At 39.7% G+C, this 27,621-nt stretch overlaps 1 protein-coding gene across 1 annotated transcript in view; it reads left to right on the plus strand.

Annotated features, from left to right (window-relative positions):
- The first annotated feature begins 148 nt into the window (after nt 1–148).
- The window catches only part of nbas (NBAS subunit of NRZ tethering complex), a 221,937-nt gene continuing 194,464 nt past the window's right edge, over nt 149–27,621 (plus strand). Inside the window, exons 1-14 of the mRNA XM_042503247.2 lie at nt 149–273; nt 1,188–1,239; nt 2,912–2,948; nt 5,544–5,621; nt 6,260–6,307; nt 7,971–8,014; nt 13,155–13,288; nt 14,592–14,725; nt 17,886–17,984; nt 21,872–22,010; nt 22,128–22,193; nt 24,092–24,220; nt 24,767–24,830; nt 25,369–25,562. Coding sequence (XP_042359181.2) covers nt 181–273; nt 1,188–1,239; nt 2,912–2,948; nt 5,544–5,621; nt 6,260–6,307; nt 7,971–8,014; nt 13,155–13,288; nt 14,592–14,725; nt 17,886–17,984; nt 21,872–22,010; nt 22,128–22,193; nt 24,092–24,220; nt 24,767–24,830; nt 25,369–25,562 — 1,311 coding nt within the window. The 5' untranslated portion in view covers nt 149–180. The remainder of the gene's footprint in view (nt 274–1,187; nt 1,240–2,911; nt 2,949–5,543; nt 5,622–6,259; nt 6,308–7,970; nt 8,015–13,154; nt 13,289–14,591; nt 14,726–17,885; nt 17,985–21,871; nt 22,011–22,127; nt 22,194–24,091; nt 24,221–24,766; nt 24,831–25,368; nt 25,563–27,621) is intronic.

Below are 27,621 nucleotides of genomic sequence, written 5' to 3' on the forward strand. Positions count from 1 at the left end.
CAGGAGCACATACTCATATTTTAATATCACATCATAGTAGCAAGCCATTATTGTGGTTTTTTTTTAAAATTATAATTAATTTTCTCTAAGCGGTGAGCTACAGTTTCAAAACGCGGTCCCCTTATATGTTTGTCCCCTGCGACTCGCCGTAGACGACTGACAGCTGGAGTTCAAGTAAATATGGCCGAAGAAAGCTTGATAGAAAGCGAAGATGAAAACATTTTGTACGATTTACTTGTTATTACTGAATGGCCGCCGGAGACGGACACTCAGGTTTGCCAAACTTTCATTTTTAACCGTTTCCAGTTTATTATGTGCATTTTTGTCGAACATTTATTAGTAAAAATGGTCCCCGAAAGTCAACTGCAATCAGTTGTGTGGGGTTAAACCGCTCAAAGCCACGTAGCATGAACATACATTGCTTAGATAAGTCCTCACGTCGACATATAGTGTCGTTTTCATATTTTATTATATTTACTTGTGCAAAAGGCAGTTAAATTCCATTTATGAGACAACGTTCGTATTTTGCGCCATTAAGGGGCTGTTCTTTATTTATCACAGGAGGAGCTGGTTTATCTTCTTTGAGTCTCCCTGAATGACTTTAAAACGTAAAATTCTCCCTCCACCAAAAATGTATTGTTAGGTTTTTAAACCCTTTGATGTTTGAAAGTTAAAAGTCTGTTTTAATGCTGGAGTATATATATATATATAAAGTGAGTTTGATGACATGTCAGTATTTAAAGCTTAGATGTGTTTTTTTTTTTTCTGATGGACTTCATACATAATCATCATACATGATTTGTCCAAATGCAGTCTGAAATTTGAAAATCCAATGACAATTTCTGTTTTTTACAGATTATGATAAATGGTGTACTTTTGGCAATGTTTTTGATTAAATTGGTGGTAAAATAGATACAAAATATAATCATTTAAAGTTAAATTAGTCAAAATATTTGACATGCCTCCTCCTTTTTGCACCACTTACTCCCCTCTCAGAAATAACGAACAGTCTTTTAGGAAGCTATAGCTTAATAAGTATGTGGCTGCTAGACCAACTTTGGCAGTGTCATACATAAATGATATTACGGAGTAAAGAATTCATGGCTATTCCTTTTGAAGTTCAGTGTTAACCAATAATGAGTGATGACCTCGACACTACTGACAGGCTCACTTTCTAACATTTGCAGTTACGAGGCAACAAGGAGCACAACACCTCACTTATTGCAAAAGCAGTCACGGGTAAGTTCTGATTTTTTTTGTATCCTAATAATGAAACTCATGTTGAAAAGGGGCACTTTAATATATACCTAACATCTGACCGTTGACCCTTTCTAGATTATATGTGTTCGCTTTTGAAATTAGCAATTACTTTTTTATTGAAATAGGGAAGGCCACTGAGAGCAATCTCTCTTTTACAAAGACACCCTGATTTCAGTGCAAAAAAAAAAAAATAATAGATGCGCACAAAAGTTACGGTATACATCAGTAATTTATAAAATAATAGGAGAACTGAAAGGTTACAGTATGTATCAACAAATTATACAAGGAACAGGACAAGGACATTAAGAACTTACCTACTTTGCAACTCTTCAAACTTAATATACGTCTTGAGTTTGCTTTCAACAGAATACAGTGTAGGACCGGTACCAAGCTATGTTGAAATTTGCTGCTAAATTCGCCTGCAGTTGAAGCTACTGTGGTTTTTTCTGTATGTGTTGTAGAAAATTCAAAATCTACATATCTACCCCAGTCTGAAATAAAGAAAGGATGCATTATAGGGATCTTATCATAGGCCTTAGTATGCAAGATATCTTAATTATTTAACACATTATACCTCATCACATTTGCATGTTTGCACAGTCAAGATTATGCTGGCTTGACTGTGATGAGTTTCTTTATAGCTCAGGAAATGTATTAATCCCAAATCCTACAGTAGGAGGTGTCAGAGTCATTGATGAACATGGTTATTAGTTCTGGAAGGTGCTGTTGTCTGGTATAATAAGACATCCTTTGAGTGGATAGAGGTAAATAGACTGTTTTTCAGGTCTCACACTATCACAAGTACTGTCCCTCTTGGTGCACCCATGTTTGAAAAAAGCATGCAAAAGTGTCCTCAAGGAGCCCCATGAGGTACATAAAAATTATTAAGTGCCCTTTTAGTAAAGTTAATGTGATTTATACCCCTTTCCCACCAAAATTAACACTAACACAGTTTTTTTCAGACATGAGTAAACCTGCTAGTAACAGACTAAAGAGTGCATTCCCATTGCCAGTGGCTTCTGTTGCTGATTGGCTGTTTTCAGTCTTGTAAAGTTCTCCAAGGGAGTTCAAAAGAGGAGAAGTCACAGTCTCAAATGACATCACAATATTGGGGTATAACACATGGGAAATCTGGTCTGTAGGTGCTGAATGGCTCAGTAGCTGGCGCACTATCATAGAACCAAAAAGCCCGTAATAGAGAACCAAAAACAAATGCTGTCTACGTGCAAATGTTCTATAGTATATATGCCACAATCAATGTGAGCATATCCAAAAGTTCTGTCAGGCTGAGTACTTTGAAGGAGGCTAAAAATACAGCACCCAAAAAGCACCTGAGCAGACATTAAACCTTTATTTTCAGCGCCATCTGCTGTAACCCTCCAACATCGCATTTCCAGTGACATTGTGCATGTGTCATACCCCACACTCCCGTGGGGTCAAAAAACGTGTCCCAGCCTTGTAGTTGCCATTATTGTCGGCACAGCTGCCTGTTCCATTAACACAGACAGACCTCTGGTGGCGTATGATATGCATTTATTGATTTTATGGGCGATCATTAAAATAAAAATCAGATTCTAATCTCAATTCAGGTCGTGAAAAGAGACAGACTCTATGACAATCAGTAAAATATCTCATTACTTTTTTCTTACAGGGCCATTCCGCTTAATCTTGCACTACTTGTGGTACAGGTAAGTTCATCATTATAATGCTGACAGGTGCACAAGACGCACCAGTATTATTACTCAGCGTAAAGGACTGACATGGCTCATGAAGCCGTGACTCATGCTGCTTATTATGATTTTTAGAATCATACAGTGACTCTATACACGCTTAACCACTTACAATTATAAGCACAGTTATTCTTTTTAATGTCTGTCAGTCAGCTTATATATGAATCTGGGACCTTTTGAATGTAAATGTGATGTGCATGTGAGTGCATTTTCCAGGCGCTGATCAAGGAAATAATTTTCAAGGACCAGTTGTAATGTGCTACAAAAGAACTTAAACATTTACACAATAAGAACTCTGTTGTAATGCTGGATGATGGATATAGTGCTGTGTCCTTATAGCAGCACTTACGCTGTACTACTTAAAAAAGAAAATAATCACAGCACTTTTTTTTTTACCCATTGTAAATAATCAGATGTAACCTTGTTCAGTTCAATTACAGCCACATAATATTAACCTGGAATCAACATATTTGTAAATAACAGCTTAAAGCTGTACCTTGTTCCCTCAGTGCAAATCCTTCAGATAAGTTTAATTTGCCACATGCTTGCAGAAGCTACAATTTAGGAAATATGACAATAAAAACTAAAGCAAATACATTTTTGCTCTGGGAATTATCCTGCCTGTGGTTTCACAGTTTAGTCGGGGTGTACTGAATTAAATATTACGTTATATTAGGGCTTTAGGTGTCTTATTTTTTTCCTAACTTAGATTAAAGGGAAAGTTTATTTGCATCTATTTGCAACAAATGTGAGCAGAACTATCTGTACTTCCTGAGATCCTCTGCACCAAAGTTTCATAGATAAAATCCTGTATTTAAGATGTATATATTTGTTTACACCCTGCTCTCACGGCACACTATCTGTTGGAGCCTGTTAACAGATGGCTGGATTCATCCAGCAGTGGATTCTTTAATGCTGTAGCACCGCGGCCTGCTTATCCGCTCAGCAGGTGGTTAGCTAGCACCATCAATAACCTTGTTAAATATTTAAGAACTCCTCTAGCCTTGCTTGTCTTTTAGCTCTCTTCCTTTTTTGGATGAGAAAGGATCGCAGATTTTATTAGAAATTACCAAACAGAGTGAGCAGACCGCCCTCCACATGCTGTGACATTTCTATTTTCAGCAGAAGCTTCTAGCAGTTTTTCTGTAGCCCAAAAACAGAAAAGACCAAAATACAACGACAATGAACTTTAAAAAGCATAATTTTAACTCAGCAACAAATAAAAACAATTCAATCCAATACCATATATACGTTTGCACTGCCGATGAACCTGAAATATCTCAGCTGTCTGTGGAGTTATTACTCCAATAATGCGCTTTCGGATTCACATTTCTGGCAGTTTATTAAGTGTACATTAAATAATCACCAAATGTAATCAATGAATCAAGCTAATTTTAGTGGCCATTTGATTTTTAATTAAATTTATTACTATTTTATTTAATTTAACTGTAAATTAATTTACATTAAATATACTCGAGTTTGATTGAATATCTTTTTTTTTATAATTAATACTTTAAAATTTCAAGATGTTAGCAAGCGGCCATTCAGAATTTCATTTCATTACAAATATTAATTTAACTTAATTGAAGTTTTAGTGTTATTGAATTTATTTAGTTTAATTGCATTACATTTGTTCATTTAACTTAATTGACATTTTAAACTAATTTGTATGTAGTTTTATTGAACTTAATCTAATACAATTTAAAAAAAAAAATGTTTTCACTTAAAGGAACAAATCACCCCAAAATTAGAAATGCATATTTTTCTTCTTTTGTGTTGTGCTATTTAATAATCTAGATTGTTTTGCAGTTGCAGTGTTGGAGATATCAGCCGTAGAGATGTCTGCCTTCGACATGAAGGCAGACATTTCGCGCTGTCACAAGCACCCGCCTTTTGTCAGTGAATAGATGCAATGATATGGTTGGTGGCTGTAGCTCGGTTGAAAGAAAATAGTCCCTCCATGAAACTGCTCACAACATCTGTGGATTATCTTGAATAACTGGGTTGTAATTTCTGGAAAGAGACATTGCTGTTGAGATTTTCAAATTTATTTCTTGTTGCTTCGAGCATAACAAGCCAAGTGACATCTAGTTTCATTATATTGGAGAGAAGACAGACATCTCTACGGCCGATATTTCCAACACTCGACAACTCAGATCAAAACAATGTGAACAGATGAACAGCACTACAGGTAAGAGGAAAAATATGTATTTGTTTATGTTTTTTTTCATTTAATTTAATTCTAAGTTTATTTTATAATTTAAATTTAAGGTTTTATTTAGATTTGTGCTTACTTACTTTTTCATTTTGTAATCTAATGGACTCATGCTCGCAATTCCATGTAATGATAAATATGTTATTTCTCATTCGGTCTCTCAGATAAAAGTACTCTCAGCGACTTTGTGAAAAGTTCTTAAGCGAAAACTCTATTCTGGGAACTTCTCACACTGTTGAGAAGGACTCCTGGGAAGATAAGACACTCACTGTAGATACTGCACTTATTAATGTGTTCATCGTCTGATTGTTTTGTTTGTTTAATTCTGTAAAACTCAGCCCCTCCAGCTCGTCTCTGCCTCTCGGTCTCGTCCGCCTGGCAAACAAGCAGATCAACTGGCAGCTGGTGCTTGCAAGGTACAACACACACACACACACACTCTGATCAATACCTGAATGTGGGCTACTTTGTTGCTGACATGCACTAAGCCTTCCTCTCCTCTGGATTGCTCTCCCTTTGTGTTTCCCATCAACCAATCATTTAATTGTACTCGTTACGACAGACAAACGTAGAAAGGCTGTTTTTAATTGGCTATCGATTCCACCATGTAAGACAGTGTTAAGCGTGGTCAAACGATGCTGCGGATGTCCATTAGTTTGATGTGCTTGATCCTTCCATTTGGGTTCTGGCTGCCCTTAAATCTCTCTTCCTCATTTCATTCCCTCTGAAACTATCTTTGCTCTGTTTAATGCCCCCAATTATTATTGTTCCTGCTCTCTTTTAGCCGTCCAATGTGGGTCCTTATTCCAGACTTTATCTTCCATCCAAATGGCCCTGTTAGACACACACACACACACACACACACACACACACGCATACACACACACACGCACGCTCTTATCTTCCTTAATCACCCCAGACGGTCTTCATTTCATCCCCCGCCTTTAAAAATCTTGGTCATTTGTTCACTTTTTTTTCTTCTGCTCTTTTTGTGTGTTCTCTCTCTTTTATTTCTTTCTCTTCACTCCTGATTGTTCCCTTGTTCTCTCCACAGTAATGGCAAACTGTTGGCGGTGGTTCAGGACCAGTGTGTGGAGATTAGGTAACTATTATTGAACTCTTTCTGTTGTTTGAGGCTCTCTGTCAGTGTGTGCAGAGCGATAGAGAGATGTTTAATTAATGGGGTGGTTTATTATGTTTCACTTAAAAAGAGCCACAGTCTCAGGTTGTATGTAAAGAATGGAGTTTTTATTTAAAGCATCAATACATTTAGTAACAATACAATGAGTTATAGTAAAAATATTTGTGTAGGCAAAGGCAGCGGAGACTTACTTTCATCTCTTTGCTGGTCATTAAAAAAATAGGCAGTAGACGGTAAGAATTATTTTCACAAAAATTTCTTTTCTTTTCACACGTTTAAAAAATTATAACATTATAACATTAAAACTATACACACAAGATAGACCATATTAACAACAAACCACCAACATGCCACAAACAGATGCCACAAAATGAGTAAAAAAAACAACACAGAGACAAAGACACTATTACCAAAGAACAAAACAAAGAAAATTACATTCATCATGATCATCAGTCTTAGTCTGGAAAATAAAAAAAGGAAATGTCAAACTTTCTTTTTCTTTCAGTTCAAAAATAAATCTCTTACCCAGTAAAATAACTGTATTTTGTGGCGTCTTCGTTTCTTCTGATCGGATAGTAATCCGGTGAGATCCACCCTCTGATGAAAAGTTGTAGAAACTTCTGTAATGTCAGAGATGCTTTGGCTTGTTGTGACTTTTATTATTTGATTGCGCCATGGTGTAGCTTCATTTCTAAATGAGAGTGACAGAAAGCCCCTGTATAGAATACCTATTGTGGCACTTAAGGCAACTCAAAAATAACGCTAGCAAATTAAAAATATGAGTGCTCCCTAAATGCTTCATTTATTTGTGTGTGTGTGTGTGTGTGTGTGTGAAGGATAGACGAGGAGACCAAAGCATACATACACATGAGTATGTTTGTGCTCATTTCGAGTGGTTGTAATTATTTTCAGACACAAATCCAATTTCCCCCGTACACAGAGAGAATGTGCTCACTCAGCAATGAGCTCTATTGACACAATGTAGTGCTTCAAATGGGGGAAAATTGAAATGAAAATCGATGGCGATGAAGCAGGTATACAAATACGTATTGCTCTCGAGAGGCTAACAAGAGTTAAACTGAACGCAGAGCTTCGGCTCAGAAGACTGCTTTGCTCTTGACCCTCTGCTTAATTGGAAGTCATTTTAATGCACACATCATTATGTAAAAACCCGGAGTGTGTTTCTGTTCTTCACTACGCTCGGGACTGTGTTGTGGTTGACCTGCTGTAATCGAGAGCAATCAAGCCTCTCCTCTTAAGCCCCGGTTTGATTTTGTGAGTTTCTGCGGTGTCCTTTGTTCGCACCACTGTTGTTTAATCACAGAGTGTTTTATAGCCTTGCTTTATGGCATTTGTTGGTGTGAGGGGGTGTTAAGTCAGCTCAAGGCCTTATCCACTGAGCTCTGTTTAAGAGTCTGTCTAAACACTGCCTACTTTCGAGGCCCTGTCTGCTTGATCCATTGAGCTACTTCAGTTGGCAGCCCATCAGTGGCGATTAGAACCAACCTTATACCAGGGCATATGAGGCTGAGAGTGTGTGATATTGCACAGTTGAGTGTGTGTATCCTTGTCACGCAGTTTAACGCCACAGATGTTTCATTTTCTGTGTGTGTTTGCTCCTCAGGTCTGTGAGAGATGACTTCGGCTCAGTCATCGGGAAGTGCCAAGGTAAGATCATCTCCCCTCCTGTTTTATCAGCCGCATGCAGACATGTTTTTTAACCTGTCGTCTTCATTTACAGTATCATAGCTGTGCCTGAGTGTCTGAGCCTGTTTGTGCACATGTACTTTGAGTTTGTTTCAAAGAGAAATATCGACCACGGGGGCTAATTGGAATGTGTGAGGGAGACTGTGAACAGCAACACAGATAATCACCCTCATCCCCCACACTGCCAGTCATTAAACGCAGCGTCGTAGTGGCTGATAAAAATAAATGGCCTCCATTGTTTGATTAGCTATTAAAATGGCCTGCTGCGTCGGCTCTAATTGCTCGAAACAGGTGGAGGCCCAAACTTTTTGCAAGTTGAGAAGTTTTAAACACAAAAAACACTAAAATGTTTGGAAATAATTCCTACTGACGTATATCTTATTCACATACCATAAAACTGCAAATAAAAGCCTAATCCCACTTATACGTCCAGTCCCTTTTACTTGCCAGGTGTGACCTCACATTTTGACAAATAAAGGCCCGTCTCAATTAGAAGCCCAGTCTGGTTGTCAAGTTCTTTGAATAAAATTTATAAAAATGTATAATTTATAAAACCAGGTTGTTGGCTATCTGCTGGAGATACTATAGTTAAATGCTTAGATCACGCTACAGCATGTATATATGTTTAAACTTTTGACAGTATGGACATGCAAACAAACGTTGTTAGCTTGGTAAGAGTCTCTACAGCTCAATCATTCAGTTCATTTTAGTGAAACTGGCAGAGTAAACAAGAAAGATGGAAAAAAGAGATTAGTAGATATATGAGACTTTTTTTTTTTAAAAAAGCCAGGGAAAACAATGTCCAGTGAACTATATTCATAATTGTATATTTAAAGTTATTTTACAGAAAAATATCATTTTTAAGCTATTTTTTTTAGTTCATTTCTTGCTTTGTATTTAATTATTTTTGTTTTGCTTTCTCATTTGTATTTGTTTGGGTTTTTTTTTTGTATTTTTTGGGACAATTTTTCAGGTAATTTTCCTGTACTTTCCACAGATTTCTTACTACCCTCTGGGTCATTTCCTCTTTTGCTGCTCATTATCTTCTTCCCATGTTCTTAAAAAAATAGAATTAATTTCTTTGTGAGAGAAATTAAAAGCCCTTACCATATAGATGCCTGTCCTAAATATAAGCCCATGGAGGTCAATGATTTAGGCAAATAATAGCTGGGGCTATTCATTGAAGTTTTATGGAATTTTAATTAATTTAATTTTTTTTTTTTTTTTTTACTTATGGGAGTTGTAAACTACATTCACAGTGCATCTATGATTCAGAGTCTGGGGTGGGATTACCTTCACAATGCTGTCAACATGCAGGTGCTTGAGCTGGCGGCTAGCTGCTATAAGTGTTAACAGTACAAATAGTGCTAATGCTACAATCCACTGTACTCTGTACAGTGTAAAAAATACATAAAAATCACCATGAAAAATATAAAAAGTGCAGACAGGAGGTGCAAGGAATTAAAAATCAAGTTCACAAATGCATTTTGCTGTCATTACAGGGTGGAGTAGGCAGTGTTAAAGAGGAACGTTTTTAGCTTTGACTTCAGAATCGAAGTTTGTCTTACATCCTCTGGAGGTTATTCCAGGTTTGTGATGCAAGATGACAAAATGCCCCTTCTCCATGTTTAATTCTAACTCCAAGAAAAGATCAAAAAACCCCAAGAATGACATTTATGTGGATTTTGTTTTCCCCACTTCTCGCCCCGATCATTCTCCTTTCTTTTCTTTTTTTTCCTCATTTTTCCCACCCCTCCTCTGTCTGTCTCTCTCTCTCTCACACTGTATTTGTTCAGCTCTGGCTCGCCGTCATTGTGGGCCGTTGTTCTAATGGTTCATCGTGTGGATAACAGTAGCCCCTGGGCCCGTGTAAAGCCCAGCCTCTCTCCTCTTTTCCATTCCATTTCATCTCTCCCTTTCATTTTACTTTTACTTCATTTCATTTCACGGAGATTTGTCCTAATGGATTTTGCTGTGATCCTGGCTTTAATGGCATTTGCTTTTAATGGAGGAGAGTGCACATGTGTGCGTTCGTCGCTGCTTTACTTGCTTGCGCGCGCACTTATGCATCCTCGAGCGAGAAGGTGCATCCACACCTGTGTATCACTCTCTGTCTCTTTCCCTTTACCTTCCCGCCCTGACTCCTGTCTGCTCCTGTTACAGAGGAGTCGTCTCTCATCCCTGTACATAATTCATAAGTGTTGAGCTCTGCTAAATGCATCTGTGAGGCTTTAGATAGAAGGCTGCTATTGGGTCGCTGGGTATAATTCTCCCCAACTTCCACCCCCGCCATCACTAGGAGGAGGAAAAAAACAACAACAAAAAAAAAGAACCAGAACAGTAGCATCCAATTTTCCAGCTCCCCAAAAAAGCCATCTATGTGGAAATGGAGCCCTCTCAGCTGCAGAACAACACACTGTATACAATTCATAATGGGAGTGAGATAGGAGGGGATGCCGGTGAGAGTGAAATGGGAAAAAAAAGATTGAAATAGGAAGCAAAAGAGCCAAAAGAACAAGAAGAGAACAGAGTAGATGCTTGGTACCTATGGCTCTCATAATGGCTCCGTGTTCTCGTCTGCTCCTCCTCAGACGAGAGTCTCAGAGGTGTGTTAAAATCGCCTACTTCCTGAGGTGCGCTCTGATACTTAGGCCTTAAAATTTGGGGAGCTATTATTTCTCTCAGTGGGTGCCGGATTCATTGTTTTCTCCCTTCTCTCTCTCTCTCTCTCTATCTGGCGCCTCTCTTTCTCTCCTATCTCCCTCTCTCTATGTCTGTCTCGCCTCCCACTTCTCCCCTTTGTTCTTCATTTAAAATTCTAGTCATACAATATCCGACGCCTCCATTCGTTTGCGGTATTGCCCACCAGGGGTTGCAGCAGCGTTCCTCAGCCAAGAAATTCAATACAATAAACGCCAATAGCGCTGTTATGTGATATCAACAAAAACATAACTTCCTTTTCATAACTTTATTGCTTAGCAGACACAGCACCCGTGGTGGCATATTATGTTTCACACTGTTCTCCGATGCAGAAATCTCAGCCTGCGTTTAAGCCTGTATCTAGTAAATATTCTCAGCTTTTTTTTTGTGCCCAAGATTGTGTTTGCCAAAGAAAAGCCTCCCCTTGTATCCCTCAAAGTGTTTAATGTGTCATAAGATAATCAGGTATTCAAAACAGACTCTGGATCGGAGGCCTGCCAGACCGCCCCAGCTCTTCCATCAGAGGGAAGTATGACAGCAAAGCCTTGAGAAAGTGCCAGCAGGCAGGGATGTGCTTCATCACAGCGATATGGTTACACTCACAGCACTGCTGAGCCAGCAGATTGGTAAAACAGTAGCCTATACTTCAATAAAATCTGGATTTATGATCTGGGTTCTCCTCCCCCTTCTTCTTCTACACTCTAGCTTTCTCCTCCTCTCATCGCGAGCGCGCCTGAAAGTGCGTGCGTCTTTGGAAGACAATTATTGAGATGTATTACTTTAGCTATCCGTCATAGATGAATTGGATAGGTCCTCAGACACACTGTGTTGATGTATGGCATTAGCTTTATCCTTCTCCTCCCATCTGTATTCATCATCGACGCACCACAGAACACCAGGGATTATTCAGAGAGTCTTCTCATCTGGCATAAAGGTCCAGTGTGCAGGATCAGAGGGCGAGATATTGGCAGGAATGGAATATAATATCATAAGCATGTTTTCTTTGGTGTTTAATCGCCTGAAAATAAGAGTAGATGTGTTTTTGTTGCCTAATAATGAGCCATTTATATCTTCATAGGGAAATGCTGCACCACTATGTTCTTACAGTAACCCAGAAAGGACAAACCAAACACTGGCTCTCACGGGCCATTTGTGTTTTTGTGCAAACAATGTCCGAGAAAACACTAATCTGTGTCTTTTAACTGCTTTATTCAGTGTTTTTACAGGTTTGATCACCTGGGGTCTCATTCATAACTATTAAAAAATAAGCCCTGTAAGAGGTATACGCCACTTTCCATACAAAATTTGTCATCTATAAAAACAAACTTGCCAGGAGAATGTACTGAAATGCTGACCCATGTGCACGAACATTTTGGAAGCAGGTAAAACTGGCGATGCAGATGATGCAGCAGTGAATTAAAGCCTGATTGTAGAAACTGATTATGAGAGGAATCATTATATGTTTAATAATACATAGGGAACCAGTCATCAGGGGGTTCTATGCATGCACATTCATGAGATGCTTTGCCTCGACTATTTCAAGTTGAATGTGTGTGTTTAGAGGCCGAGATATGAGGATGATCCACATGTAGACAAATCCACGTTTGGGATTTATAAAAAGAAATTTCACATTGGTAGGCATATGCACAGTTTTTTAAATCTAAATATTCTTTGGTGCACACCATATTTAGCTTTTGTCCATACTTTTAGTATGTATCCTACCTACTGTCAGGAATTTTGCCAGTTGAATTCAATTTGGCTGTTTAATATGAATATTTGATTCCAAATATACTAAACAAGCTAATGGTGCTAACAAGAGTTCGCACATGCACAACATTTTTTGCAGACACTAGATATCAAACAAAAGCTGTGAGCTGTAAATTCACCACTTCTTTACCTCACTGTGCTGTTTCTTTCTCACTCACTCTGTGCAAATGCTGCATATACGCAGCTGCAAAGAGTAACGTGACAGTTAAGAGCACTCACTCTGCAGCAAAATCTGGGGACCAAAACGTCTCCATTAGTACACTGCAAAGAAAAAAAACGACTACTCGACTTGATGCAATCTCAGTCGACTGAGGGTCTCCGACTGATGATTCGAATCTCCGACTTTCAAGGGGCGGTCCTAACACACTGTTTTATAAATGAGACCTCTGGTCCATTTGTTTTTTGAGAGGAACAGACCCTCGGCTCCCGGCAAAAACCTCCTGAATAATGACAACTGAAGGAATCTTAATCAGCAGTTTATGGGAGAAGTTTCAGCTGGTTTCAGTCTGCAGTCATCGCCATTAGATGCCACTGATTCCTACACACTGCTCTTTGAAAAGAAATCCCCAACTCTCTGAATCTCACTCTGTCTTTTTCTGTCTGAGCTTTCAAGTTTTCTTTCCATCTGCCACAGTGCCAAAGGATCCAAACCCCCAGTGGCGGAGGGTGGCGTGGAGCCATGACTGCACCCTGCTGGGCTACGCTGACAGCACTGGCACCGTGCGCCTTTTCGACCTCATGGGCAGCGAGCTCTTCGTCATCCCGCCGGTAAATGTGCAAGTCTCTCCTCTTTAACATCATTAGAAATATCTCCCTTTAAGCTATCCTTATGTCTGAAATATATATTTTTTTGTCTTGTGCATGCATTGATGCTAATTATAAGTGATCAGGATTCACTTGGCTTCTTTTCAGTTTTATCTGCAGATGATTGGTTCAGATTTCTAATACGGATTCATGTTTTGAGCACTGTACATGCTGAATCTGTTTTGTTTTTGAGTTAAATCATCAGACAGATTATAAATCGGGTAAATGCAGCTTCTTGTTCTGACTAAATGCTAATATGCTTTAGCAGATTTGGCTGTATTTGTAGCTTGACGGTGACACAGTTTTGAGGATTCAGACAACCATAATCTTGGCTCCAGAGATTGGTTCTGTTCTTTCAGTGTAGCACACATTTACTGGGCACTTTGAGCTGCCTGTCACCTTTTTTAAAGAAATGTGTCCTTGTCAGACACCCTCTGTGCTCTCTTTGTCTGCCATGTATGCTTTCTTTATTATATGATGCTTCTTGTCATCTCTTTCTTCTTTTCCATTTGCCCTTTTCTTCTCCATCTCCATCACCTCCTCTCTTTAATTTTTCACACGTGCTGCTCCCTAGGTCCTCCCCTCCTTCCCTCCTCGCATGTCTGTCTCTCAGTAGCTCTGCCATTTCAGCTCTGCCATCACTTTAATGCCCTCTGTGTGCTACATATTATCATTCCTCCATTTCTATCCGTCATTCCTTCCGTTTCTCTATTCGTGCCGTCAGAGACGATGAGCGCAGACACTCGTCCTTCTCCCCAGCCACGCTCATCTCTCCAACTCCGTGATCTTCATCCCTTTAGTGCAGCTCTACTTTGTTATGTATCTACAGTATGTGTGTCTGCAACCCCCCAGCTCTGCTCTGCTGTTTCTCTTGTTTGTCACCGTTAAGTGCACACATCGGTGACTTGCTGCTATTTCTGGAGGAGAGGATAAAAAAACGTCAATTTGACAGAAAGTATGCATGGATGAAAAAAATTAAAATTTGCTTCCCTGCCTCCCCCATCTCTCATTCGCTTTCTGTGTCTCGTATCTTTTGTTCCCTGCCTTCCCTGTCCCGTCACATTCTCTCTTAATCTTTTTTTTTTGTGTGTGTGTTCTTTAAGAGTTGCCGCTGATGTGATGTATCTTTGTTGTTTGTCCTTGTAAAAACTTGGTGGGGGCACAGACTGATAGATAATTATACATTGTTTGCAACTTCTTTTGATTTCCTCTGCCATTTACATCACACCGCCGCTGACTCTTCTTTCTCATCTCTGTCTTGTTCCAGGCGGTGAGTTTTCCTGGGGATTTCAGTTGTGCTGTGGCGGGCCTGATCTTCCTGGAGTACACGGCCAGCGCCCAATGGTCAGCTGAGCTGCTCGTTATCACATACAGTGGTGGGCTCAAGAGTTACCTCGTCAGGTGAGAGACTAAACTGTATCACAAATACATCAAAACAAAACAGGGTTTAGGCTCGGGCGGTATGTAATACTTTATACCTTCCTGAAATTTCACCAGGGTATGTGGTATATGGCGGTATAAAGGGTTGTTGGGAGCTCCTTTCTTGCTGCTGGGTTTCATGAACCATTAACGTCAGAGCGTACATATTTTGACCCCTTTGTCTGTTTAATACTGATTTTTGGTACCTTTCTCTAGTCACCTGCGGGTCCCGTCAGCTCCAACACTGATTCATCATGCTGTGTCAGCCAAAAAAATTTCAAATCGGGCCGTGTAGTGTCATTTTTGCAGAACATACTGCAAAAACACGTGTCCATGCTTTAAATTTACATTTCAACTGTGTTTGCCTTTCTCTGCAATTGACATTTCAACTTATTACACTAACATTTCAAACCTTTTCAGCTGTCAGGTCTTCACCTCTCAACTTTTTTTACTCAATTTTGTCCACCTGCTTATGGTCAAGCCGACACTTCAAATGACATCATCTTTCAGTTTATACACTTAAACAGTTGCAAAGTCCTTACAGAAATCCTCTTCATCTGACATTTCCAGCTCAATTAAACACCCACACTCCTGCATTTGAAACACTTTAGCTGAAAAGTTTCAGATGCAAGCACTTTTAAGTTAATCGCTTTCTAGCCATCCCATTTCTGTTGATTTTCTTAGCTGCTTTATTATCATCTGATTTAAATGCGTGTACTGTACATTCAGACCTTTATAGGAAATCGCAGCCTGTCTGTGGTAAGATTTGATGCTGCATGCTTGTCTATATGTAAACGTTAGGGGGAGTGATGTCTCTCTTTGCATACCAATTCCCCTCCTTGCCAGTTCAAATACACATTTTGAATATTTGATTAATGACATCTGATTTTTCTGCATGCATACCTGCAGGAGTCTGCGTGTGTGCTTTCCTCATGGCTGCACACGCCTTCCCTTTTAATTTGGTGTTATTTAATATGGCATTATTTCAGAGATTTCCCATTTCAGTCTGTATGATTGCCGCTGTCACAGTGAGCCCCCGGTGCGCCGACACTCAAAGACACGGGATGAGATTGTGCATGTGTGCTGAATCTCGATCAGACGACATCCCGCACATGACTTCCCACTCAGTTCTGTGTGTGCAGTGATGTTTGCCGAGAACGGAGGAAAATGCTGATTTACTTTTCTATTACGTGCAGATAAATAGTGTTAGCTGCCTTTGAAGCTGTCTGTGTCTGAATGTGTGTGTGTGTGCGTGTGTGTGTCTGAGGAGGTAATTAAGATGTGGGAGACATTTGCTCCAGATTTACTCTGAAAGTGCTGGCTTGTTTTTAAAGGTTCATTTTCAGAATGGATCTCATAGTCACTCCTTCTCTTCATACGACTGCATTCCAATATTGTCGCTCAAACACTTTGAATTAGAATTTCAGAATTATAGCTGAGCGTTGACAGTAAGTCCTCTCTCTCACTCTGTCTCTCTCTCTTGCTCTGACTGTGCCAGCACTTTGGTATGTGTGTGTTTGTGTTGTGTGTGTAACATACACACAAACATTTTACTGCGGCATAAACACCTAAATGTCTGGAGGAAGTTGAACAGTTTTGTGCTCTTTTTCTAACCCCGGGGTTCCTGCAGATCCTTAAAAAGTCTTAAAAGGCACTGAATTCATTAATTTAAATTAGGGCCTTAGAGGTCCAGTGTGTTGGAGTTTTTAGTGGGATGTATAATCAGAGATGGAATTTGGTATAATAAGGATGTTTACTTTAGAGAGTAATCACCTAAATGTAAGAGTAGTTGTGTTTTCATAACCTTAGAAAGCATCATTTATATCTACATAGGAAGTGGGTCCTCGTCTACAGAGTCCCCCATGTTGCACCGCCATGTTTCTACAGTAGCCGAAAACAGACAAACAAAACCTATAGGTGCATTTGTGTTTTCAAGTCAGCCACCATAATTAACAACCCTTCTGCGACAGCATTTCATTTTTTAATAAAATTAAAAAATTATAAAATTCTTTGCACCACACTCTCAGAGCGCAGTTTGTATGCTGGGCACAGACGGAGCAGCAGAACACCAGTCATGGTAAAAGAGAAGCTTAACTATTTATTCTACTGGGTGTAAAAGTTTGTATTCACTTGCAGCAGCTGCTCCTCTCAACCATCTCGCTGATCTGCTCAGCTCAGTTTTCCACGCTGTGAGTCACAAACTGCTGCTGAGGAAAAAATGAACTCATGGAGAACTTTACGTGCGCCGCGTTCACGGATCTGCAAAAACTTCTGATATTAAAGAGGGCACAAAGAAAGATACAAAAGGACACACTGGCCTTTAGAAGGAACAAAAACAGAAGTTTGCTGTCGTCCCCCACCCTGCGTCATCAGCTACCGCCACACAAATAACCTTAAACAAGATCCCACTATAAGCCTGAGAGACGTAAAAAATAGGATTATTAGGACTATTTGACCACTGAATGCACATGTCCAGTTACTGAACACAGCTCATTGATTGTTTGCAGTGAATTGGCTTTTTTTTCAAGGCTTTCTCTTGTTGCTTGTGTGTAAATTTTTTTATACGATTTGCTTTAACTTTTTGATGTTGTGTTTTGGTCTGTTTATTATTTTATGTGCAGCTCTTTATGCTGCATTCTTGGCCCGGACTCCTGTGCAGCACAGATTTTGAACCTTAATGGGAATATTCCTGGTAAAATAAAACTGAATAATAAAAAAATATATATTATTATGTGTGACATTACAAAAGTCTTAAGTCATAATTTTAACTTTCCTAATGGTGCAGGAACCCTTTTTCCCACTTTTATTTTCTTTACCTCCTTGTCTTCTTATCTCAATACAGTTTACAATGCAGCAAAACATTTCCCTGATGACACATGCCCGCACAAATTATACAACATCTCCTCTAGTACCAATCTAATTTAGATTGCCCACTTAAATTAGATTACATATTTTGCCATGTCTCATTTTAATTGCAGCTGGGATCTAAATTGCTCCGTCATCTTCCTCAAAACAGCTTTGCCGCACCATTAACGTTTTGCACGTGGGTGTTCGTGTTTTGATTGTTCATGTGCCAGAGTTCAATTATAGGTGACTCGTCATTTGACTTTGCGCTCTCTCTCTCTCTCTCTCTCTCTCTCAGTGTGGGAACCAATCAGAACTTCCAAGAAAACCACAGCTTCAGTTTCTCTGCTCACTACTCCCATGGCATCACCTCGGCTATTTACCACCCTGGACACCGGTAAGTTAGTTGTTTCTAACAATCCAACACCCTGTCAGCCTTGTGCGCTCGCAGAATGTAAGTAAATATCCTGAATAATGAACATTTTTGCCAGAATTTAGCTTTAAATCCATCAATGGCAGCATAATTAATGCCTCTAGCATTCACTTGACACCCTTAGTACGTTTATTTTTCTCTCGTGGCCTCCACAGTCCAAGCCAGCTTCGATTACAACAGTGTTTCATCAAGAGTGTTGTTCGTACATTTATATTCAAACATCTACAGACATCCTTTGAATCAATTTTCATCCTTAAATCCATTCCAGATGATGCTACATGATGCCATGTACATCTTAAATATCTGCATTTGAAAGCTGATGAGTGATTTCAAACACTTTCATCATTTGACATCATGGGGCAATGTGGAAAGATGCCAACATGTTGTCAATATGCTCGTAAATATGTATCGTATTGATCCCCCGTGCTGAACTTTGTGTGGTTTTATTGCATCTCAGTTGACTTGAAGTGAAAAAAGCTGTTTTGCAGACATGTTGAAACACTTAATAAAGGGATCGTTCAGATTTTTTGGAGTGGGTTTGTATGAGGTACTGATCCATAATCAGTGTATTACATACATGTTAGTCGGCACGTCCCTGGTTTGGTGAAGCAGACAGGAGTACTGACACAAAGACTAAGCAATATACTGTTGTAGATGGTGTCAGCAATAAAACATATTTTAGTCTCTTATAAAAAGTCTAGTGGTGTACCAGACTCAGAATTATGCCAGTCGAATCTGATTTGGCTGTTCAATACAACTACTCAATGATTTGTTCTGTTTTTCATACAAAGTTTTAAAGATAAAACAGGACATTCAGCGTACAGCATTTATTCATAGGCTTGTAAACAAGCTAAAGGCCCTAACGGCAGATCGGCAGTGTGCAACAACATTTTTTGCAGACACTAAAACAAAAGCCACAGCGTGTATCATATTTAGTTGCTGTGAGATCAGTAGACATCACTGAACATAGAGCTGCAGGTCTACTGCTGCCTCAAGCAATTGTTTGTGTTATTGTGTGACTTGTGTTATAGTGTGACTCTTGTTCACGTGATTGGTCAGGACTGTTCACATATGTATTTAAGACGACATCTTGCAGTGTAAATCTGGTCTGATGAAGAACAGTCTTGCTTGAAACACCATTTTGGCCCTGCAGTGTTTGAGCCATTGTGCCTTTTTACTTTTCGCTCATGTTTGGTTCAACACCTGCTCCAAGTTTGGATTGATTGCGCGTGCAAACTTTTGCTTAAGAATTTTAATTCTGCAGTTACTGAAAATATCCTTAATAAAAGACCATAAAAAATGTTTTCTTTATAATAAGTGTTACGCCCCCATCCTCTCTGTCAGGCCCTGCGCAACCGAAGAGGCTTAAAATAGCGCGCCTGAAGAGCATCTGAGCAGACACTTTCCCTTTATTTCTAGCGCCGTCTGTTGTAACCCTCCAACATCGCAGCTCCAGTTGCATTGGGCGTCTTGTCATACCCAATAGCTGTCATAGGGCCAAAGAGTGTGTCCCAGCCTCTCATGAATCGTCAGCGAGCTAAAATTGCGTCTGGTGGCTTTGAAGAGACAATAGATGTGGACTTGAAGCTGTTACTGGCTTTCCTGTTGGAACAAGCTGTCTGTGGAAAGATAAAGCGGTGAAAATATGCTCAATATAATGCGCACTTCAATTGATATCGACTGTTCTTTCTAAGGCAGGACTTTTTTAGTTTGCTGAAATACACTTTGCTTCTGCCCTTGCCCACAGCTCAGCTTGCTGGTGTGTCGGACTTCATCCTGCTTTTCCAAACTGGGGGATGTGCCAACCCCCATCTGCTGTGTTTAATACACTGTCTGTGGATAAGTGCATCATGTAAAAAAATCTGAACTATCCCTTTAGTAACAGGAACACATAATGAAATAAGCATAAATCAACACCAGAAAAAGAAGAAAAAAAGTCTAATGCAGACATTCCTGCACAGGCATGAGATGTTACATTATGGAACAAGGCCAGCTGGCCTACTCAGGAATAAATGAACCAATCACTTTAATGCAATACCTGCAGGAATTGACTATCGCAGTCTCTAATGCGTCCTTGGCCCTCCTCACCACGTGGCATTCAAAGGTTTCGGTTAATTATGTCTGGCTCACACCCGTGACCTTACTGTTTTCCACCACGCTCCCCCAGTTTGCACGCACCAGATTTAGTTTGGCCCGTGAAGCTCGGTTTGGCAGCTTAATGGATTTTGGCAGCTACTGTCAAGTGTTTGCCAACTGATAGATGAGATGAAACTTTAATGATCCCTGTGTGAAAACTGGGTCAGCAACAGAGAGAATAGGATAGAGGTAAGAAAAAGGCAAGGTGAGAAGCTGGGTATGAAAAAGTAATTTCAACAGCTGAACATACAGATGGAAAAAATCTGTACAGTAATAAAGATGTAAAATGTTAGTAGACATTGCGGAAGTGTTTACTAGTGACAAGTTTAAATTATGCGGCACATGTGGGAATACAAACACTCAGAAGTGTATTCAGATGTGCAGTTAGACATTGTGATCTTTTCATTTTCAGAGAGAGAGAGTTAATAAGGAATCTGAATCAAGATCCGGTTCCCAACTGTCTGAATTACTTGCCTCTGAGCTCATCAGTTCCTTTTATCGATGCTGACTCCGGTTGCTACGAGATTTTCACTATATGGCAACCAGACAATATTGTCATGTCACAATATTACTGTATTACAGAGTCATTATTACTATCAGTTACAATGACCCTTAAATGAATGAGAACAGAAGGTCGTTTTTTTTTTTTTAGTTAAACAGATAACTGAAATAAAGGTGAGATTCTCAAATTCACACCTGCGGCCAGTTTAGAGTCACTAATTAACCAGACCTGCATGCCTTTAGACTGTGGGAGGTAGCCAGAAAACACATGCTGACACAGGGACAACATGTAAACTCCACACAGCCAGCCGGGGGGTTTCGAATCCTGTTCTGCAATATGGTGCTATACACTACGACACCGTGCAGTGCTAAATTCAGTTTTATAGTTATTAATATACTGTATAAGTCATTAAAAAGTCCTAAATTTGAATTTGCAAGGTCATAATTTTCATATTTTATCTAATATCATTAATCCATCTTTTATTTCTTCTTATCAAATGACTCAAGCTCTTCTGCATAGAAGTCACATTTCTGATGTTATAAATCTTAAAATGCAAGTGCAACCTCATAGTCTTTTTTTTTTTTTTTTTACTGTGCACATGCACATACTTGTTGGCAAATATGTACATAAACCAAACTCACTCTGCAAAGAACCTCAAATACTACCAACTTTCATCTGCAATGCTTGAATAAGAAAAAGATGAAAAATAAATCTTAAATTTGACAACAAATAATGTTAAAAAGGTCATAAAAAGCATTACATTTTAGTGTCTGATACCTGCAGAAACCATCAGCTCTTGTCTCTCACTAAATGTCCACTTTCTGTGCACCAGGGGGCAGTGTTGAGCTGGACAGCGCTGCTCCGTCCACCTCTTCCCCCTGAGTTCCTGACCATTGTCGCATCTGTTCTGTTTTACTGCAAAGAGAGAGCCACAGATCACTGTGGTCATTGTGGTATTCTTTGTGTCTTTAGAAAACATCGATTCCAGCCAGACTTTTAACTCTGATAGATAACTTTTAAATCCACAACTTGGCTACTTCAGTGTCACTTCAGTGGTGGGAAAACTCACTGATACCCTGGCTTAAACTCCAGGCTGAACGATGACCTCACCGTGACCTCATTAATTTGCTGTCCTTGTTATGCGGCGTAAATTGATGTGTCAGGGGGCACAGTCACAGAGGTGGTAACCATGAGTGTGTGTGTGTGTTGTCAGGTTGCTGCTGGTGGGCGGCTGTGAGTCAGGGGACGATTGTACGTCCAAGGCCTCTTGCTGTGGGATCACGGCCTGGAGAGCTCTGTCTGGATCGCCACACTACAAGCAGGTCACCAGCTATGAGGACGCCACTGGTGCGGTGAGGAGACTATAAACATGTTTGTGCACGAGTTGTTCATGCAGTATCTAAGACACACACACACACACACACACACACACACACAAGTTATTGACATCTCCTCTTTGTGTCTGTTAGAATCAAAAGAGAGGATTCTTCAAGATCCCCAGCTTCAGATTGTTTTCCAGACAGGGAGATGAAAAGGTACTGCAATTCTCCTTTTTTCCTTCTTTCTTAAAAGCGTAAAGGAATACTTCATTCCCTAAATGGCTATTTGTATATCAAGTACTCACCCCGTGTTATGTTGAATTAGTAAAAAAAACAATGTTTTTTTTCTCGTTTTGGGTGAATGATGAATCAAAAAACTGAAAAAAAAATTCTTGGGGGACCGTTTTCACAAGAGCAAAACTATATAAAAACATCAGTTTACAAACTCTCACACAACTCAGTCATGTGTTCAGTGCTTCCCAAACAGACAAGGAACTGAACTAAAAGAGAAACGTATTTATGTTCTCTTTAAAGCCAGACTCCATTGACAAAAACATTAATTTCCCTCGCTGAACACAGGAGCTGCTGCTACCCTCTGTCATAAAAAAAACCTTTAAAAAGTCATACAATTTTACATTCTCATTTTTCGGGGCTGGGAAAGTCATGGAATTAGTAAAATCCTTTAAAGTTTGGAAAACTGATAGGATTTTGTTGTGTGTAGCTCTGATATGCTCCGATGTGTGACGTTTTGTGTACCATCACATACGTGTCTTCACTTTCCCCAGCGTTCTGTTTCTGTCTCCATGTGTGCCAGCTATCTGGATTATATTTAAATATTTTAAATATGATATGATATGAGAGGAAAATAATGTAGGGGAAACATGTAGGGTCATGAATTCCAAAGTTGCCATACCTATGCTATGCCCCATTACGACTTGTCAATTGTTAATGCACTTAACACATGGAGCAAACTTTGTGTTATACATTATAAATGGTCATGGAAATTTTTAGATGGTTTCTTGAAAAGTCATGGAATTTTTAAAAAAGTTTTGCCCATGAAAATGTGTGGGAACCCTGCAGTTAATGTGTGTTATTGTGTGACCAAGGTAAGTCTGAAACAATAAATTCACACAATTACACATGCAAACCAACTGATGGAGTTCAGCAGCAGACCAGCAGCTCCTGTGTTCAGCGAGGTAAAATTACTGTTTTTGTCAGTGAGTTCTGGCATTGAAGAGAGCGTAGATAAGTTTAACTTTTAGTTCAGTTCCTTGTCGGAAAGGGCTACCTGTTTGGGTAGAACTGAGCATACAGCTAGATAAATGAGACTTAGATTATACCAAACCAGTTATTTGAGAGTTTGTAAAAAGATGCTTTGATATACAGTACTGCACAAAAGTCTTAGGCCACAATAGATTTATTATTTTGGCAAAGTTGTAATGAGGATAGATATTTTGTATTTCTTTATGAAGATACAAAGAATTCAGAGAACATGTACAATGCATTAAATCACCTAAAAAATCAGAACAAAAAGGCTTCTTTAGACTTAAGTCAGTATTTAGTTTGAAATATGGAATCATACAACCATAACAAAAGGTAGCTCAAACAATCAAAATTGAGTTTTGGACAATGCAACTTGGTGTAAATACACCAGGGGATTAGTATTGTAAATTTCATTCTGTCAGCCCAAGAGAGTTCAAGACATATTTTAAGTTGCTTTATTTTGAGATATTTTAGTTTTTAATACTGTATACATGTTTCCTGTATGTTCTGGTTGTCTTTTAGTAAAGAGACTATTGGGAAATAAAGAATGGTTGATTGTAATATGCTTGCTAAAATAACAGTTTAAGGTGGCCTAAGACTTTTTGAACAGTACTGTAGTTATGCTGTTGTTAAATGTGGACCCCTATGACTTCAATTCATCAAGTATTTTCTCTGTTTTTCGATTCTTTGTTCACCGTGCAAGCATGTGAGAGGAACAACATTTGATTCACAACTTTAACATAACACAGGTTGAGTAATTAATGTGTAAATTGTCATTTCGGGGGGGGGTAAAGTAATCCTTTAATATGAAGGACCTGGCCTAAAATTGTGTGTGCATCTGTGATGTCCAGGACGGTGTATTCCGCATGAGCCTGAGCCCTGATGGCACCCTGCTGGCTGTCATCCACTTCTCTGGAAGCTTGTCTCTTTGGGACGTCCCCTCCCTCAGACAGAGGGCCACATGGAGCCAAGACCAGCAGGTACACCTTTAAGCTGCTACATGTGTATGTATGATTTTGTATATGCTGTGTGTATTATTGTTGTGTGCACTGCTATTATTTTGTGAATTAGATGCATGACTGAGTGTATTAATGTAATCTCTCTATGGCCCAAGTATGAGTGTATGTGAAGCGAGAGATCGTGTGTGTGTGTGTGTGTGTGTGTGTGTGTGTGTGTGTGTGTGTGTGTGTGTGTGTGTGTGTGTGTGTGTGTGTGTGTGTGTGTGTGTGTGTGTGTGTGTGTGTGTGTCCACCCATTAGACATTAAGTGAGGTGGCTTAGAGAGAGCTTATATTTGCAGAATGTTTTGCCGATTTGCGCAGCTTGTGTGTATGTTCTTTTTCATCGCTTGGACTGAGCCAACAGAGCTACTCTGTGTGTGTGTGTGTGTGTGTGTGTGTGTGTGTGTGTGTGTGTGTGTGTGTGTGTGCTGTAAGTGTAAACAGGGTTAGCAGATTAATTTCTTCCCCTTCTTCTTCTTTTCCTCCCATCCTCTTTGGTCCCTCCATCCTTCGGTCCTCCCCGCAGCCAGGATTTGAAGAGATCAACCCAGAGTGGAAGACATCGCTGGAGAGAAGGAAGAAAATAAAAGGTAGTTTGGTCCGAAGGGCAAAAGTGAGCAGACTTTGTTGCTGACACAGCAGTGCACACTGGATACAATTTAATGATCTTTGACATGTCTTCTTCTCTGAATTATACAGTTATTTAGACATACAACCATATAGCTTCTGCCAAGGCCAGAACATATTTTCCTTCTTCAGTGTCCACGCTTGTAAGTGTGTGTTTCCATGCTTGTGTAACTGCCTGTATGTGTCTGTGTGAGTGTCTGTTTATGCAGCTTTGCTGTCTTTTTTGACAGTTTTGGGCCAGTTATGACAGCAGTGACAGTTTGTGTTAGCAATAATCTGTGTGAGTCTTCATCTCATGCATGACAAGTGATGAATATGTCCACATGTGTAAATATGTCTTGGAGAGGGAAACCAATTCAAAAACGTTATTGGGGATTTAAGTAAATGACCCAAAATAGTGCAAGTTTTAATACAAATACAAATCTCACTCAGGTTTGGCCCTCCGTCCTCTTGTGTGCAACCATATTTGTAAGACTTGTGTCTCTCTATTATCTGTCCCAGATAAGGAGCAGTACTTCCCGCTGGTGGATGTGAGCTGGTGGAGTGACCTCGTGTTGATTCTGGCTCGCTGCTCCGGCTCCGTCACCGTGTCATCCGTCAGGACGCTACGCAACCTGCTGGGGAAATCCTGCGAATGGTTCGAGCCCTCTCCTAGAGTCACTGCGGCACACGACGGGGGCTTCCTCAGCCTGGAGGTAAATGTCAAGAAAGAGGTACACATGTGTGGTTAGGTAAACAGATAGAGGGACTTTGTAAGTTGATAGAAATGACATGCGAGACTTAGTAACCATCTTCCAGCGCTTGTCATACATCAGAGATCTTGGCCTTCAGGGCTTCAAAAGGCATATTACACAGTAGAGGACAATTTTTCATTCTTTCATACATTCTCTAAAGCAGCTATTCAGTTCAGGGTCATACAGAGCGAGAACACAGGGCGAGAAAAAGGGAACACACCGGACAGGTCACCAGTCTGTTATGGGGAATTAAGTTCTTTTGTTTTAATTAATAAAAATTTAAAACGAAAGTGCACTTTGTTTATGGTGCAAAGCAGAGTCAGATGCTTCACAGTTCTCTGTTGAAAGATTATGTCTCAGTGCAGAAAAGTCAATAATGGGACATTTAAAACCAAATTCTTGACATTATGATCGCCTGTAGTAATGTTGTAAGGTCGTCATGTACAATTTCAATGGCTGAACCAATTGGATGGTGAAAAGGAAAACAGATATAATCGTGGATCTTGTTTACATTCTCAGCTAGGTTAGGCTTCTATTTTTTACTATTATTGAATTACATAGTAATTCTATAATAGAATTAAATTAATCTGTTTCTATTAACAATGGATCATGCAAATACTCTATTTTTTAAAAGTAGTAGTGACAGTGAGAAAAACAAACATGCGGCTGTTGTAGGGAGGACACAGGGGGCGCCAGCTCCACAAAGTGAGCTGCAGAGCGCTCGAGAAATCAGAAATTTAAATGCATCAATAATCATATTATAATTGCATTATAGCCCTCTGAATTGTAAACAAATTGTTAGGTGCCCAGAGATTCCCACTAGAGCCCTACGTGAGGCTGTTTTCTTAATCCCACTCCCACTGGATTTTTGACTATTACCACCCGGACCCGCGGCCTGGAGGGTGTGGGGGTGCGCTATAGGCCTGTTAAGGTTGATTACATATGTAAAGCATGTGACAGTCATTACAACCCTATCCTACACAAAAATGCAAATATTAATCACATTTTGTGGCATGTTCTAAGGTAAATAACACTCCAAAAACAGTTGTTGTTATGTGGTTTATTTTCTGTCACAGAAAAGTCAGAGCATGTGCTCTTCTGCTGGCCGAGCCGGCAAACTTCCACTTCAGCACTCTGCTAACTTGAATGGGAAGACAAACAAAAAATTATTTTAAGTTGGAAAACATACACATAACATGCTATTACTGCCAAGTAAAATCAGGCCTTGAAGTTCACACAGTTAAGTCATTCTGACCAATTTTCATTGAAAATATCAGTTTGGGTTCTTGGTTTAAATGTAATTCACCGCTTCTTATTTCCTCATATTCTAATGAATCCAAAGCAAAGATAAAACCGCTTGCCTCCGTGAGATTTGTTTTGGCCTGCTGGTCCCTACAGGACGAGCAGGACCCATATACCAATGCAGTCCTCTAATTCCCATCCCTTCTGCAAAGTGAGGTTTTGTACAGTAAAGTCAATGTGTGCATTGATTTGTGAAAGATCGAGCTGATGTGATTTCCCAGAGGACATTTTTTTTTCTGACAAATACAAATATGAACCCAAAGCCCTATATGAATATATTTCCCAGTTTGTCAGTGTTATTGTGTAACAGCATGTGTACATGTGTGTGTAGAAAGTGTGTGATGATGAAATATGTATCCCCACGTCTTTATTCCCTAACAAAGACGCTGTTATCACATCACCCTCCACTTTTATTCCAGTCTTTTCTTTATTTTCTCCTCTGATTGCAAAGAGAGCGAGAAAGAGAGATTTCTTTACCAGCCAGCTGCCAACTTTTTGGAAAGGTTTCATCAGCCTGCTTCAGTGTGGAGCTGAGGGGGGGATGGGAGCCTGTGTAGCTGTATCTAAAGCGGAGGGTTTTTGTGTGTGCTGAAATTACCTTGAGCGTGGGGCTGTGCATGAGCATGGAGCTTGTGCTGCTTGTACGCCTTCACAGATGTGCAATATGTGACCTTGTGTGTTTACGATGATTACATGTGCACATCTTCCTGTGTGGGAT

This window comes from Plectropomus leopardus, chromosome 16 (genome assembly GCF_026936395.1).
Source record: "Plectropomus leopardus strain MGB_pleo_1.0 chromosome 16, ASM2693639v1, whole genome shotgun sequence".
In the NCBI taxonomy this organism is placed as follows: Eukaryota; Metazoa; Chordata; class Actinopteri; order Perciformes; family Serranidae; genus Plectropomus; species Plectropomus leopardus.